A 15,129-nucleotide genomic window follows, 5' to 3' on the forward strand; every position below is an offset into this window, starting at 1 on the left:
TATTCCTCATAATATTTTGTATATCTTTATCATGTCTCCTCTCATCCTCCTTCTCTCCAGAGAGTAAAGCCCTTGCTCCCTTAATCTCTGATCGTAATGCATACTCTCTAAACCAGGCAGCATCCTGGTAAATCTCCTCTGTACCCTTTCCAATGCTTCCACATCCTTCCTATAGTGAGGCAACCAAGTATCCCTGACTCTTCTAAATAGTCGAAGAATAGCAAAAGTATTACCCGGCAAAGGAGTTTACGCTGGCCAGGCGTTCCTCGTTGTCCCAATTCACTCGCCACGTGTTTCACGCAGGGTTGCTCATGCTTGTATCTGCAATGGTTATTCTTCAAAGTTACCGCTACTAGTAAACATGAAGTATCCATTTTTATATCCATTCCTTATCAATTCAAATATTGCATTCCAGTGTCATTGGCCACAGGTCACACATCTGTCCTTTAACACCTTGTTATTGGCTCTGCTCCAAGCCAGCATCCATTTATTGTCCTCTTCCCATCAAGTGACATTCGATAATTTATGGCTCTTTGTTCTAAGTCAGCAATGAGCTCAAATCACTTCAGGCAGGCATCAACCCCAACATTCACAAACCTACATGTTATAGCCAACCAAAGAAGATCTCACAAATAACTTCTTATTTCGAAATGATCTCCAGTCCAGCAGAATACCTGAAGTATCATTGTGTCTTCTTTAATACATCAATCAAGCCCAGCATGTCAAGCCCACAAAATGAAGAATGCACTGTTTTCACAAAATGGCACCTCCATCCCCAAGCATGTGTCAAGAACAAAGACAATTAGTCTGTCTGCATCCACTGTCCTTGATTCATTTGAATTCACTAATTTGTAGATAGTCATTCTTTCTGACCAAATACCCTCACCTTCACCTACTGCCTATCTCCTCTTTGCACTCTCAGTCCTACTGAAGGTTCTCATTGCCAAAGTGTCAACAATCTTCATTCCACAGATGCTGTGTAACCCATTGAGTTCCTCCAGCAGCTTGTTACTTTTTGCTACAGGAATAATCAGTTCTGCCATTTATTTAAAACTTGACTGATCAATACAACTCCATTTTCTTGTTTTTTCTCTATATTCCAAACCAAAAGCACATTGTTGGAAAAGAAACCATATTCAAGCATACATTATCTAGGTTTCCTGTTGCCTTTTGCTTCAAAATACTCTTTAAGAAATTTGAATAGTTTTCCAAACTGCTGGAAAATTCCAATAAAACTACACCAGTTATGCAAAGGATCCTAAGTTAGTTTTATTTAATGTTCTATATAACCTTTCGATGGTTTCCGCAGATTTTCATTTAATAAATTTAATGCTGTACTATATTCTTTATTCCTGTAGGACCTGGCCAACCATTCAAAGCTATTGATTTTTCTCATCGAGGTCCATCTTTCCTTACTTGGCATCGATACCACCTGATGTTACTGGAGAAAGATTTACAAGTTGGTATTCTGTAATCTGGATTAAATATTATGGTAAATTGCTTTAGGTTAGAAATGGGTTTATTAACTCTGGAGTATGGTGTTCCCTTTGTGAATCTTCTCAATGTATGATTTTGAAAGTTGAAAGTTCAAAATAAATTTATAGTCAAAGTGCATATATGTTTCCATGTACAACCCTAATAATTCATTTTCCTGCAAGCATTTACAGGAAAAAAGAAATACAATAGAATTTTATGAAAAACTATGCACAAACAGACTGTCAGAATCTGTGGAGATCTTAAGGTCACCATCAACCCAGTACTGATGGTAGATCAGGATATCCTCTATCTGGTTCACATAAAGGAAGGAGATGAGTGGCAGGTGGCATCTGAAGGGCACTATGAGTATCTCAGACATCCCACTCTGCAAAAACTCATTTCAGGGAGGTAGCACCATCAATTTGCGGGAGACTCCCAGGAGAGGTGGGATGTCTGCAACAGAGTAGCTCCTTAGCAGCTAGTTTAAATAACGTTAGCTATGCTAATGAACGAATAACGCCTGTTAAACTCACCTCAACAGTGATTTAACCCACCATGGGCAATAGAAAAGTCACTGTTGCAAACAGTGCAGCAAGCAACACTCATTATTTTTGACCCCTGTTAGGCAGGGGTACACTTTAGTGTAGTCTGGGGTGAAGTACATTTTATATTTTCTTTTTTTGGAACACTCTTGCCATGTCTCTCTCTCTCTCTCTGTCTCTCAAAAAATCAATTTCTGGGATATTGTATATAATTTTCAGGCATCAGGGAGCCACTACCAATATGCGGGAGACTCCCGGAACTTCTGGGAGAGGTGGGATGTCTGAGTATCTGGGCATACCCTTTGGTCTTGTGAACGTGCTAGCAGTTTTCCAGGCCTTTATAAACAACATACACCCAGATGCTCTCCATAAGTATACCTTCATCTACTTGGATGACATCCTAATTTTCTCGAAGTCCATAGAGGAACATGTTGCTCATGTCAGAGATATCCTAAAGAGGCTTCTTGATCATGGACCTTACATCAAGCTTGAGAAGTCTGAATTTCACGTAACTACAGTTTCATTTTTGGGTTTGACGAACCTGAACGAGAGGAGCAGCTTACCAGGCCAAGGTAATAGCAGCAATTCACTGGAGAATCGACACACTTGCTTGCAAGGCCCAGGGGCAAGGGGAGATTCCTCAGAACAACCCACTAATTCGGCAATTCGTTCTTATTCCCATCTAGTCTCAGGTTCTTCAATGGGGACATGCGTCAAGAATGACCGCTCTCCCAGGGATTGCCAGGAGCCTTATGTTTATCATTGGTTGCCCAGAATGGCAGAGGAGGTCCATCAATATGTAAAGGCATGTGAGATGTGTGCTCAGAACATGGAGCTCAGCACCTAACCTCAAGGGTCCTTCACCCTCTGCCTGTTCGGGACAGGCCATGGGCTCACATCTCCATATACTTTCTCACCACTCTTCCTCCTTCCAACAGGAAGACCGTTATCATGGTAATTGTGGATTGTTTTTTGAAGGTCTGCAGATTCATTGTCTTGGACAGACTACTATCTGCAGTGGAAGCGGATGAAATTTTTTTTAATAAATTTTTTTAATTGTATTTTCAAATGGTTACAGAAGGGAAAAAAATTATCAACCCTCCCCCTTCCCCCCAACATATCCCTGTAGAAAGAAAAAAAAAGAGGAAAAGAAAGAAAGAAAGAAAGCCTGGATATCAGAAGATCCCCACATGCTCCATGGAGTTCATAATAGCTTTAGTATATATATTTATTTCTTTCCCCAAATAACCAATAATTTTACCTTTGGAGCACCTATATATTTAATCCTATCTTTTGTAAATAAGGGCACCAAATTTTCAGAAATATTTCATATTTATCTCTTAAATTATAAGTAATTTTTTCAAATGGAATGCAGCTAAGAGCTATATCTATTTTCATTTTCTTAATGTATGTTAAAATTCTTTTTCTTTTCACCAGTCCATTAAGCCCATTAACATTAAAACTTTAAAAATTCAGTAAATTAGTCATTATTTTTAACAGGGTTACCCCAATCTATAGTAATACCTAACTTTTCAACTTCCGTAGTACCTTGGGGAATCTTTTTAAAATTCTCCGTGTTGCTATGGGTCTCCCCCCCCCCCCCCCACCCCTGATTGTCCAGGCAAAGAAAGAAAGATTAAAGAAAAATAGATTATAAAGAAAAAAATAACAAAATACCCCCCTACTAATGTTGTGAATAAAAAAAACCACAACATTACCCTCCGTTGTACGGGTCATGGCAATCGCCATGATTACACACATGAATCCCGTAGCAATCAATCCAAAGTACCCCCAGCTCCCCTGTAACATAAAAAAGTATATATAAGAGAAGAAAAAATATCACTACTCTCGATTAATATTTCTCAAATTTTTACCTTTCTCCCCCTGTATCATATAATTAAGAATATATTTAAATATTCTTCTGTCCTTAAACATCCATCAACTCCATTCACTGTCCCTGTCTTCATCTTTAATCCGTTTCACTTTTAAATCTTTGGCTGTGGTTAGCGAATATTTGGGAGTTCTTGTGCAAATTCTTCCACATCCCAATAATCAGTAAAAGATCTTTTTCCGTCATCCAAAAAAACTATCAGGGTTGCCGGGTGGCGCAATATAAATTTATACCCTTTTTCCCATAAAACTTTTTTCACTGGGTTAAATTCCTTCTTTCTCTTCAAAAGGTCATAACTTATATCAGGATAGAAAAGAACTGTTTTCCCTTCTATCATCAATGGCCCGTTTCTCTTTCTGGCACATTGGGCAGCCGCCTTCAGGATCTTTTCTTTATCTTGATATCTTAAGCATTTTATCAAGATTGATCGTGGGTTTTGAACAGCTTGAGGTCTTGATCTTCAGGCTCTGTGAAGCCCTTTCAATTTCAATTACCGTAGATTCCGGATTTTAAGCCGCTACTTTTTTCCCACATTTTGAACAGCTTTGAACTTTGCGGCCAATAATCCGGAGCGGCTAATGCATTTTTTTTTTCATGCCGCCTCGTAAACATTTTGCCTCGTAACAGTAGACCAATAAAATTGATGAGTAGTTCACAGAGGTCCAATGAAATTGTACGATAAATCAAGCGCACTTTCACAATTAAATTATTGTAAATCAGTCATTTGTACTCACCCTCATCAACATGGAAAACACTCGAAGCATTGTGCTACCTACCCTCTTAGTTTAAACTATATTTGTTTTCTGTACTACATCGCGGGATGCTATGACGACACACCCGGTTTCGCGGCGTCTTGTGGGAAAATGCCGTTTGCGATGAAACGGGACGGAGGGGGTCGAGCGGCGGAGCGGCTTTGGATCTGAGCAAAATCTGCTTTTAAATGCCGTTTGCGATGAAACGGAAAGGAGGGGGGGAGCGGATTCCGCGAGCGGCTTTGGATCCGAGCGAACTCTGCTTTTAAGTTAAAGGTATCAATAACTTTTCCTGGTAGGCTGCAGTATATATATTTTTTACCAGTCGTTAGGAGATATTGGAATGTTGTTCAGTAAAGAAGTATACGCAACGTATATTTAAAAGTAGCCGCGTACGGGCACGGTTCGAAAAAAAGCATTTGCAATATGTATTTGTTTTTGTTACCATATGGATTTAATTAAAAGTTAAAAAAAATCCTCACGTGTAATATCTTTCTGTGTAAATATCTCATATTACAACGTGGGACACCTGCGGCCGAAAATCCGGTGCGGCCTAAAATCCGGTGCGGCCTTTACATTTAAAAAAATGATTTTATTTCTAAAATTAGTGCCAGCGGCTAAAAATCAGGTGCGCTCTGTAGTCCGGAATCTACGGTAACTGGGTTCCATTTCCAAAATTTCCGGAATCCATTTTTGAAAAAAATTTATTGGATCCTCTCCCTCTATACCTTCTTTAAGTCCAACAATCTTAATATTATTTCGTCTGCTAAAATTTTCAAGTACATCCACTTTTTCCAACAACCGTTTTCTTTCTGATGTCCAGGCAGAAATATTATCTTCCATTTTATTCACTCTATCAATGGTGTCTCCCATTGTTTCTTCCAAGTTTTTAATTTTCTTGTCCATTTTGTCCTGTCTTTTCATCATTTTATCAAACACAATCTTCATATTTTTAATCTTTTTTTATTACTTGTGTGTTGCCTTTATGGTATTTGTTTAGTTTATAATATTTTCGCTTAGTAATTCATTTGTTAGCATTTTTTAGTTAAAGTTAGGATTGTTTAAAGTAAATTCGTTGTCTGTGATATATTGTGGCATGTGATGACATCACATCCGGTTTCGCCGCGTCTTGTGGGAAAATACCAGTTTGGAGAAACGGGAAGGAGGGGGCTCACATGTACGAGATCAGCGCAAGAAAAGTTGTCTTCTACGCATTAGAAACATAGTGAAGCAACGCCGTAAGTTCATGAGATAATCGATATGTTGAATTAAAATGTTAACGCTGATTCTGTTAAAAGTAACGACGGTTGATAAGGTTTATGTTTTCGTTAGTTAAAGAGTTGCGGATAGTTTGTGTTGAAGTGTATTTAAAGCAGTCAATGGCGTAAGAAGATTCTGACTGTATGCTGCATTTTAATGTAATGTAGTTGTTGTAGTTTACTTTTGCAAGTATTTACGATGTAAATGTGATATCAAGAAGGAAACAAATACTGTACAAATCTTGTATTGTTTTATCAACAGTTTTCACCATACATTAATGTGGAAGAGTGAACAGTAAACGGTTAATCTTACCGCGATCCTGTTTTCATTGACGATGGTTTACCTCGGTGTTTAGTTCAGCATTCTCTTACAGCTGAGCGAGAACACTACAACTTGTAATGCTTTTAATTCATGCATTATTTGCACCAAAGATTTTTTTATGTCTCCAATATCACCTCCAACCTCTTCCTGTTGCTCTTCTTTGTTTGTCTCTTCATCTTCGTCTGATTTATCCAGAGAATCTGATTCCACTTGCACTTTCAGTTCTGATCATAGCTGGGATTTGTAGTTTGGTTTGCTCGTGTTTGTGCACGCCCGTTCCTTCACGCATGTGCAATTCCTGTTGCTTTTTTTTTTGGGAAATGGTTGATGTTGCCGCAGTTTCCTGTTCTGTATCGCCGGAGGTAAAATGCACTTGAGCCCGAGGCTCTTTCATGGCTGCCAGCCTTGATTCTTTTCCAACTTGTGTTGTCTTCAAAGTAGTAGTTTTCTTCTGCTTCTGTTTAGGAGACATATCTTAAGACAATCCTGAGTAGTTTATAAGTAATTTTTAAAAGGTATTTACTAACTTTTCTTCACTTAAACATTATTTTACTGTTTTTTTACGGGAGAGCTGGATTTCCACATCTCGATCCTACGTCATCACGTGACGTCCCCCTGATGTGGATGAAATTGTCCTGCACCAGGTCTTCAGGATCCATGGTTTTCCGGTGGACATTGTGTCAGATTGCAATCCACAATTCACATCTCATTTCTGGAAGACATTTTGCAAACTGATTAGAGCAACTGCGAGTCTTTCCGCTGGGTTTCACCCACCATTCAATGGCCAGGCTGAGTGGGTGAACCAAGATATGGAATGTACCCTAAGATGCCTGGCCTCTGAAAGACTGGATGCATGGAGTGACCATTTGGCCTCAGCAGAGGTCTCCCACAATACTTCATGGCATTTGGAACACAGGGCGTCCCCTTTCGAATACTAGTTTGGGTATTTTCTTTCATTCTTCCCAGAGCAAAAACCCGAGTTTGGTGTTCCAGCGGCTGGAATCTCTTCTGATGCTGCAGGGAGAAATTGACTAGAGCAAGGGAGATTCTGTTAGCTTCTACCCAGAAGGCTGAAATGAATGTTAACAATAAGAGAATACAGGGATCAGTTTTGTAGCTTGTTTGGTATTTCCTCATGGACTGGGAAGGTTCCGGACTCAAGGAACGGTGCTGGATTCTTCAAAGTGATATCTTGGATCCAGCTCACATCCATGACTACAATCATCATCACTCTGAGCAGCCAGGACCGTCAGGAGTTGGCCACAGGGGAGGGGACCCCATTACGACACGCACCCAACTGCACCAGCCTGTGGGCTTTAGATGCTGTAACTTGACGGAGGCTGAGGGGAGATCTGACAGAGTTTCACAAGATTATCAAAGGCATAGATAGAGTAGACAGCGAGTATCTGTTTCCCAGAGTTGAAATGTCTAATACCAGAGGGCATGTATTGAAGGTAAGAGGGGGTAGGTTTAAGGGGGATGTGAAGGGAAGGTTTTTTTACTCAGAGACTGGTGGATGTCTGGAATGCACTGCCTGGTATGGTGGTAGAGACAAATACGTTAGAGGCTTTTAAGAGATGTTTGGATAGGCACATGGATGTAAGGAAGATGGAGGGATATGAGCATGGTGAAGGTAGGAAGAATTACTTATTGGGGGTTTTTGATTTGCTTTTTAGCTGGTCCGGCACAACATTGTGGGCTGAATGGCCTGCTCCTCTGCTGTACTGTTCTGTGTTCCAAAGCTAAGGACCAGGTATTGTAAGGCTGCCCAGGCACTCAGGCTATGTCCACACTAGACCGGATAATTTTGAAAACGCCAGTTTCGCGTAAAAACGATAGGCGTCCACACCAAGCATTTTTGAAAATACCTCCGTCTACATTAAAATGGGTATTTCAGCAAATCTCCTCCTACTGTGCATGCACAGGACACATCTGCCGTAAACAAGCGACATGCTTGGTGTTGAATCTCGCCGTGAAAGACTTGATGCACGTTTGTCCAGTTACAGACTAGAAAAACTTAATTGCCAAACGATGGACAGCTATTGGCTCTCGCGCAGGAAGACTTAAAACTAAAAAAAGCAAATACTGGAACGTATGGAGGCAACCGACAGGGAGTTCACGGACAGTATGACCCGGCTGATGACGAACATTGAAAAACTGACTAACTCTGTTGCATTAATAAAGCCCCTTGTTAAATGTATAAAACATGTCTGCATCAGTGTTATCTTGTATTTCCATACAATGTTACATTAGGCTGTTACACATCTATTGTCAGAGAAGTACTTGCATAAATAGGTGAACCACCTTCATACAAACAAGGACAGAAAACAGGGCAAAGTGAGTATACTTACTTATTCAGCAAGTTATTGGTCAAAGTATTTGGTGAGTACATTTCTAACTCTTCTGTCTTCAGTTTCATTGCCATTTGTTCTGAAATTGTTAGTTTGCATTCAAGAAAACAATGAAATGGCGCGCTGCCGTCACCATCTGTTCCAGCACATCATGACAGTGTTTTTAGATTTCTCCAGTTACTCCATCCACACTGCTCTGCCCAATCCGGCTTTTTCAAATTTATACACTCTGGAGGGCATTTTAGAAAAACTCTGTTTTCGGGAGAAGAAAACACTGTTTCAGTGTGGACGGAGGGTCAAAACGAAGAGAAAAAGCTTCAGTTACTACAGATTTATCTGGTCTAGTGTGGATGTAGCCTCAGTGTTACCCAGATGACACCACTGTTACCAGTACGGATGGCAAGGAACAGCTCCAAAATCTCAAGACAGTGAGAAAAAGGTTAGAAGATTATGGGCTCACAGCACAAGGCAACAGGTGAGAATTCCTAAAATCAAGCATCACTTACAGTGATCATACCAGTGGTGCACAAGCTTTACAGCAGTGAGTCAAGAACATTCAAGTGGTGGTGGATGCCCCGAGGCCAATTGCCATATTACAGTTCCAGTCCTTTAAGGATTTGTCAATTACCAGAACAGGTTCCTGCCAAACCTGGCTACTCTGCTCCACCCCTTGAGAAAAGGCAATGGACAAATGAGTGTGAGGTGGCTTTCCAAAAGCCAAACGCAAGGGTTTGTCTTATATGGGGATTGAGAATAGTTGTGCCATCCAAGCTGAGAACTGAAGTCTTGGTGGAGCTACATGCAGGTCATCTAGACAAGGTCAAAATGAAAGCCATTGCTTGAAGCTTTGTCTGGTGGTCTGGGACAGATCAGCAGATGAAGCAGCTTGCCATGCATTGTCTGGGATGCCAACATATCCAAAAAATATGTTGGTAGTGCCTCTCCATCCCTGGAAATGACCTGCGCTGCCCTGGGAGAGGATTCATGGGGATTTTGCCAAACCATTCATGGTCATAAATTTCTTGGTAGTAGTGGATGCAGTTATAAAATGGTTCGAGGTGTTTCCAATAGCCTCCACCAAAGCCTTGTACACTGTTGATGTGTTGAGAGTCTTTTCTCTTGGACTGATGTTCCAGAATACTTAGACAATGACAAAGGACCACAGTTTGTAGGGGAATAGTTTCAGTCATTACAGAAAATGAATGGAGTAAAACATATTACATCTGCACCCTATCACCCAGCTACAAGTGGTTTAGCCAAAAGTTTGGTCCAGAGTCCGAAGAATGTACTGTCAACAGTGTCAACAGAACACACTATACTAACACTGAAACAGAAGCTCGCCAATTCCCTCCTTGCATATCACAATACAACACACTCCACAATCAATAACTCACCAGCTATTCCTGGTTCATTCCTTGTATTCATGCTTGTATCTCCTCAAACCCAATCTCAGGAGAGGTATGCAGAACAAATAGCTGGCAAATTGAGGACTCCTCATACAAGACAGTTTGATGTTTCACTGCTGGCATTCCTGGCAAGGGACTACAGAGGTAGTCAAAAGCAGATACTTGGAAAAATTAATGACAGAACTGGACCACTCTCCTACACAGCAGAGTCAATTGTTGAAGAAAGGTGAGAGAGCTGTCAGAACTACTTCCTGCGATCCCAGAGTCAAATCCTACAACCATCACAGAAAAGGTCCCAAAGCCTGAGATTGTTTCACAGCCACAAGTCTCACCTGTCAAGCAGGGTGACTAACCCTCAACCCACACTTTGTCAGGAAAGACATTATCCCACAAAAGTAAGAAATCCTCCACAGCTAGAAAGTCTTTAAGCCTGAATGGGACAATTTAAAATTTACCATGCTGTGGATGTATATATAATAGTTGTATAGTAAACAGTGTATATAGTTGAAATGCATTTTAGATTGATTTAGAGTTTTTAGGTAAGCAGGAAACAGTTGTTTATTTAATATTTCATAGAAACATAGAAAACCTACAGCACAATAAAGGCCCTTTGGCCCACAAAGTTGTGCCGAACACATCTGTACCTTAGAAATTACTAGGCTTACCTATAGCTCTCTATTTTACTAAGCTCCATGTACCTATCTAAAAGCCTCTTAAAAGACCCTATCATATCTGCCTCCACCACCGTTTCTGGCAGCCCATTCCATGCACTCACCACTCTCTGAGTAAAAAACTTACCCCTGACATTTCCTCTGTGCCTACTCCCAGCACCTTAAACCTGCGTCCTCTTGTGGCAACCATTTCATCCCTGAGAAAAAGCCTCTGACTAGCCACACGATCAATGCCTCTCATCATTTTGTACACCTCTATCAGGTCACCTCTCATCCTCTGTCACTCCAAGGAGAAAAGGCCGAGTTCACTCAACCTATTTTCATAAGGCATGCTCCCCAATCCAGGCAACATCCTTGTAAATCTCCACTGCACCCTTTCTGTGGCTTCCACATCCTTCCTGTAGTGAGGTGAACAGAACTGAGCACAGTACTCTCAAGTGGGGTCTGACCAGGGTCCTATATAGTTGCAACATTACCTCTTAGCTCTGAAACTCAATTCCACGATTGATGAAGGCCAATACACCATACGCCTTCTTAACCACAGAGTCAACCTGCGCAGCTGCCTTGAGTGTCCTATGAACTCAGACTACAACATCCCTCTGATTCTCCACACCGCCAAAAGTCTTACCATTAATTCTATATTCTGTCATCATATTTGACCTACCAAAATGAACCACTTCACACTTACCTAGGTTGAACTCCATCTGCCACTTCTCAGCCCAGTTTTGCATCCTATCAATGTCCCACTGCAACCTCTGACAGCCCTCCACACTATCCACAGCACCCCCAACCTTTGTGTCATCAGCAAGCTTACTAACCCATCCCTCCACTTCTTCATTTATAAAAATCAATAAGAGTAACAGTCCCAGAATAGATCCCTGAGGCACTCCACTGGTGACCGACATCCATGCAGAATATGACCTACCTACAACCACTCTTTGCCTTCTGTGGGCAAGCTAGTTCTGGATCCACAAAGTAACGTCCCCTTGGATCCCATGCCTCCTTACTTTCTCAATAAGCCTTGTATGGGGTACCTTATCAAATGTCTTGCTGAAATCCATATACTCTACATCTACTGCTCTTCCTTCATCAATGTGTTGAGTCACATCCTCAATAAATTCAATCAGGCTCGTAAGGCACAACCTGCCCTTTACAAAGCCATACTGACTACTCCTAATCATATTATACCTCTCCAAATGTTCATAAATCCTGCCTCTCAGGATCTTCTCCATCAACTTACCAACGACTGAGGTAAGACTCACTGGTTTATAATCTCCTGGGCTATCTCTACTCCCTTTCTTGAATAAAAGAACAACATCCGCAACCCTCCATTCCTCCGGAACCTCTCCTGTCCCCGTTGATAATGCAAAGATCATCCCCCAAGGCTCAGCAATCTCCTCCCTCACCTCCCACTATAGCCTGGGGTACATCTCATCTGGTCCCAGTGACTTAGCCAACTTGATGCTTTCCAAAAGCTCCAGCACATCCTCTTTCTTAATATCTACATGCTCAAGCTTTTCAGTCTGCTGCCAGTCATCACTACAATCACTAAGATCCTTTTCCATAGAGAATACTGAAGTATTCATTAAGTACCTCTGCTATTTCCTCAGGTTCCATACACACTTCCCCACTGTCACATTTGATAGGTCCTATTCTTTCACGTCCTATCCTATTGCTCTTCACATACTTGTAGAATGCCTTGGGGTTTTCCTTAATTCTGCCCACCAAGGCCTTCTCATGGCCCCTTCTGGCTCTCCTGATTTCCTTCTTAAGCTCCTTCCTGGTAGCCTTATAATCTTCTAGATTTCTAACATTACCTAGTTCTCTGAATCTTTTGTAAGCTTTTCTTGTCTTCTTGACTAGATTTATGACAGCCTTTGTACACCACGGTTCCTGTACCCTACCATAACTTCCCTGGCTCATTGGAACGTACTTATACAGAGCTCTACACAAATATCCCCTGAATATTTGCCACATTTCTTCCATACTTTTCCCTGAGAACATCTGTTTCCAATTTAAGCCTCCAATTTCCTGCCTGATAGCCTCATAATTCCCCTTACTCCGATTAAACACTTTTCTACTTGTCTGTTCCTACCTCTCTCCAATGCTATTGTAAAGGAGATAGAATTATGATCACTATCTCCAAAATGCTCTCACTGAGAGATCTGACACCTGACCAGGTTCATTTCCCAACACCAAATCAAGTACAGCCTCTCCTCTTGTAGGCTCAGTAATATTTGAGCAATATTGTTAATCTATTCCTTGATTAAACATCTTTATGTAGATAATTCATTATAGGTTATACATATGTGAATGGCATATGTGATTATGCCACCATGTCATAAATGTGTGCCTCTATAAAGTAAAAACAAAATGTACATGAGTTATCACCCGGGCTCCTGTGTTTTTCTTTTGATTTGGAGTTACAAAACATACTAAACACAAGAGAAAATCTGCAGATGCTGGAGAGCAAAGTTACACACAAAAAGCTGGAGTGGGGAGGATACTAATTTTACATGTCTTCAATTTGGGTGCTTTCTCAATTATCTTTCTTTGTATTATATTATTATTGTATGTTTATTTTTGCACTGTGTCAATGTTCATTTTGATCTGGGTTTTTTTTTATCTGTAGCTATGTAGAAAATGTATTTAAAAAACTAATAAAAAAAAAGCTGGAGGAACTCAGCAGATCCGGCAGCATCTGTGGCAAAGAGTACAGTCGACGAATTAGGCTGGCACTCATCAGGATTCCTATTGGAGGGTTTCGGCCTGAAACAGTGACTGTGTACTCTTTTCCAAAGATGCTGCCTGGCTTGCTGAGTTCCTCCAGCATTTTGATTGTATTACATAACCTATTCTTTCTCACATGCCATCTACTTCACCCTGATTCTGCCACCCATCTACACTGGGGGCTTAATAGTAGTAACCAATTAACCTATCAGTCAGCATATCTTAGACACGTGCAAGGAAACTGGAAAACCCATTAGACAGTCCATTTGGTTACGCGGAGGTCATGAATAAATTTGGGTCACACTGGAACTGTGAAGCAATTGCATTACTCTGTCACTCAAATTTTATCTCTTATTTATTGGTACCAATGTGTGTGTCTCCATCTTTCTTTTCCTTTTGCAGAAACTCATAGGAAATGAATCATTTGCACTTCCATACTGGAATTTTGCCACAGGAAGCAATGACTGTGATGTGTGTACGGATTCTTTGTTAGGATCCCAACATCCTGATGATCCGACATTAATAAATGGGAGCTCCAGGTTCTCAGGATGGGAGATAGTATGTAACAGGTTGGTAATTGAATACTATAAATTGCAGGACAGGACTGCATTAAACACTATTTGCAAAGTGAAAGATCCTGAAATCAGGGAAGCTGTTATAGATGCAAGGGCTTAGTATTTGTATCAGTTAAAAGGGAAATCCAGAGTTTTCCACCTGCTTGTCCCATGCATTTTATTTATTTAGAGATCGAGCACTGAATAGGCAACTCCAGCCCTTCAAACCGTACTGCCCAGCAACACCCCCCCCCCCCCCCGACAACCCAGATTTAATTCGAACCTAATCACAGGACAATTTACAATGACCAATCAGCCAACCAGATACGTCTTTGGGCTGTGGGAGGAAACAGGAAGACCTAACGAAACCCCACGCATTCCCCGGGGAGGACATACAGAGACTCCTTACAGAAGACGCCAATGTTGAACTCCGAACTCTGACGCCCGAGTTGTCATAGCATTGCACTAACTGCTATGTTACCATGGCGCCCATCTGAAGCATTAGTGTATGGAGATGCACGTGACCAACAGACTTATTTCTAAGTAGTCATAACTTGTGGAATGATGCAGCATCAATAACTCTCAGAGACGTGAGACGAGATATAGGCTTTTATTGGCTGGAAGAAAGAACAAGCAGCAAGTGACCACGACACTACATCCTGGAGACTGAGGCCGGGGTTGTGTCTCCAATCGCCTTTATACCGGGGTCCGTGGGAGGAGCCACAGGAGCAGTCAGCGGGGGGGCGTGTCCAGACAGGTATACATAGTTCACTACATGGAGTCCCACTCAAAACAAGCTCCATTTTAACTCTTTCCACCTACTACACATACACGGTTCTCACATAGGTTTCCCCCTTGCACCTCCCCTCCCCATGTCATTTGCCTCTCCCCTAATGGTTTCCATTCTCCCCTCCTTATCAGTCTTCACACTGTTCCTGCTTCCCTCATCCCACATTGTTTCTCACATTCTCACATGCTCTCTCTTTCAACTTTGTCTGCCCCTACCTGGCACTTCCTGTCCACTCTCTTCCAACCATCCATCAATCACCTCAGACTCCCTTCTTACCGCTCCCCTTCTCTTTGTGCTGACCTTCTCACCTCTCCAATTGCAATCCTGATGCAACATTTTGGCCTGAAATGTTGACAATTCCTTTCCTCCTACAGATGCTACTCCA

At 41.4% G+C, this 15,129-nt stretch overlaps 1 protein-coding gene across 1 annotated transcript in view; it reads left to right on the forward strand.

Annotated features, from left to right (window-relative positions):
* dct (dopachrome tautomerase) overlaps window positions 1-15,129 on the forward strand; it is a 61,132-nt gene that overhangs the window by 20,010 nt on the left and 25,993 nt on the right. The window contains exons 3-4 of the mRNA XM_073027253.1: window positions 1,359-1,459; window positions 13,803-13,969. Of these exons, the coding sequence (XP_072883354.1) occupies window positions 1,359-1,459; window positions 13,803-13,969 (268 nt within the window). The remainder of the gene's footprint in view (window positions 1-1,358; window positions 1,460-13,802; window positions 13,970-15,129) is intronic.

Source organism: Hemitrygon akajei, chromosome 2, assembly GCF_048418815.1.
Source record: "Hemitrygon akajei chromosome 2, sHemAka1.3, whole genome shotgun sequence".
Lineage (NCBI taxonomy): Eukaryota > Metazoa > Chordata > Chondrichthyes > Myliobatiformes > Dasyatidae > Hemitrygon > Hemitrygon akajei.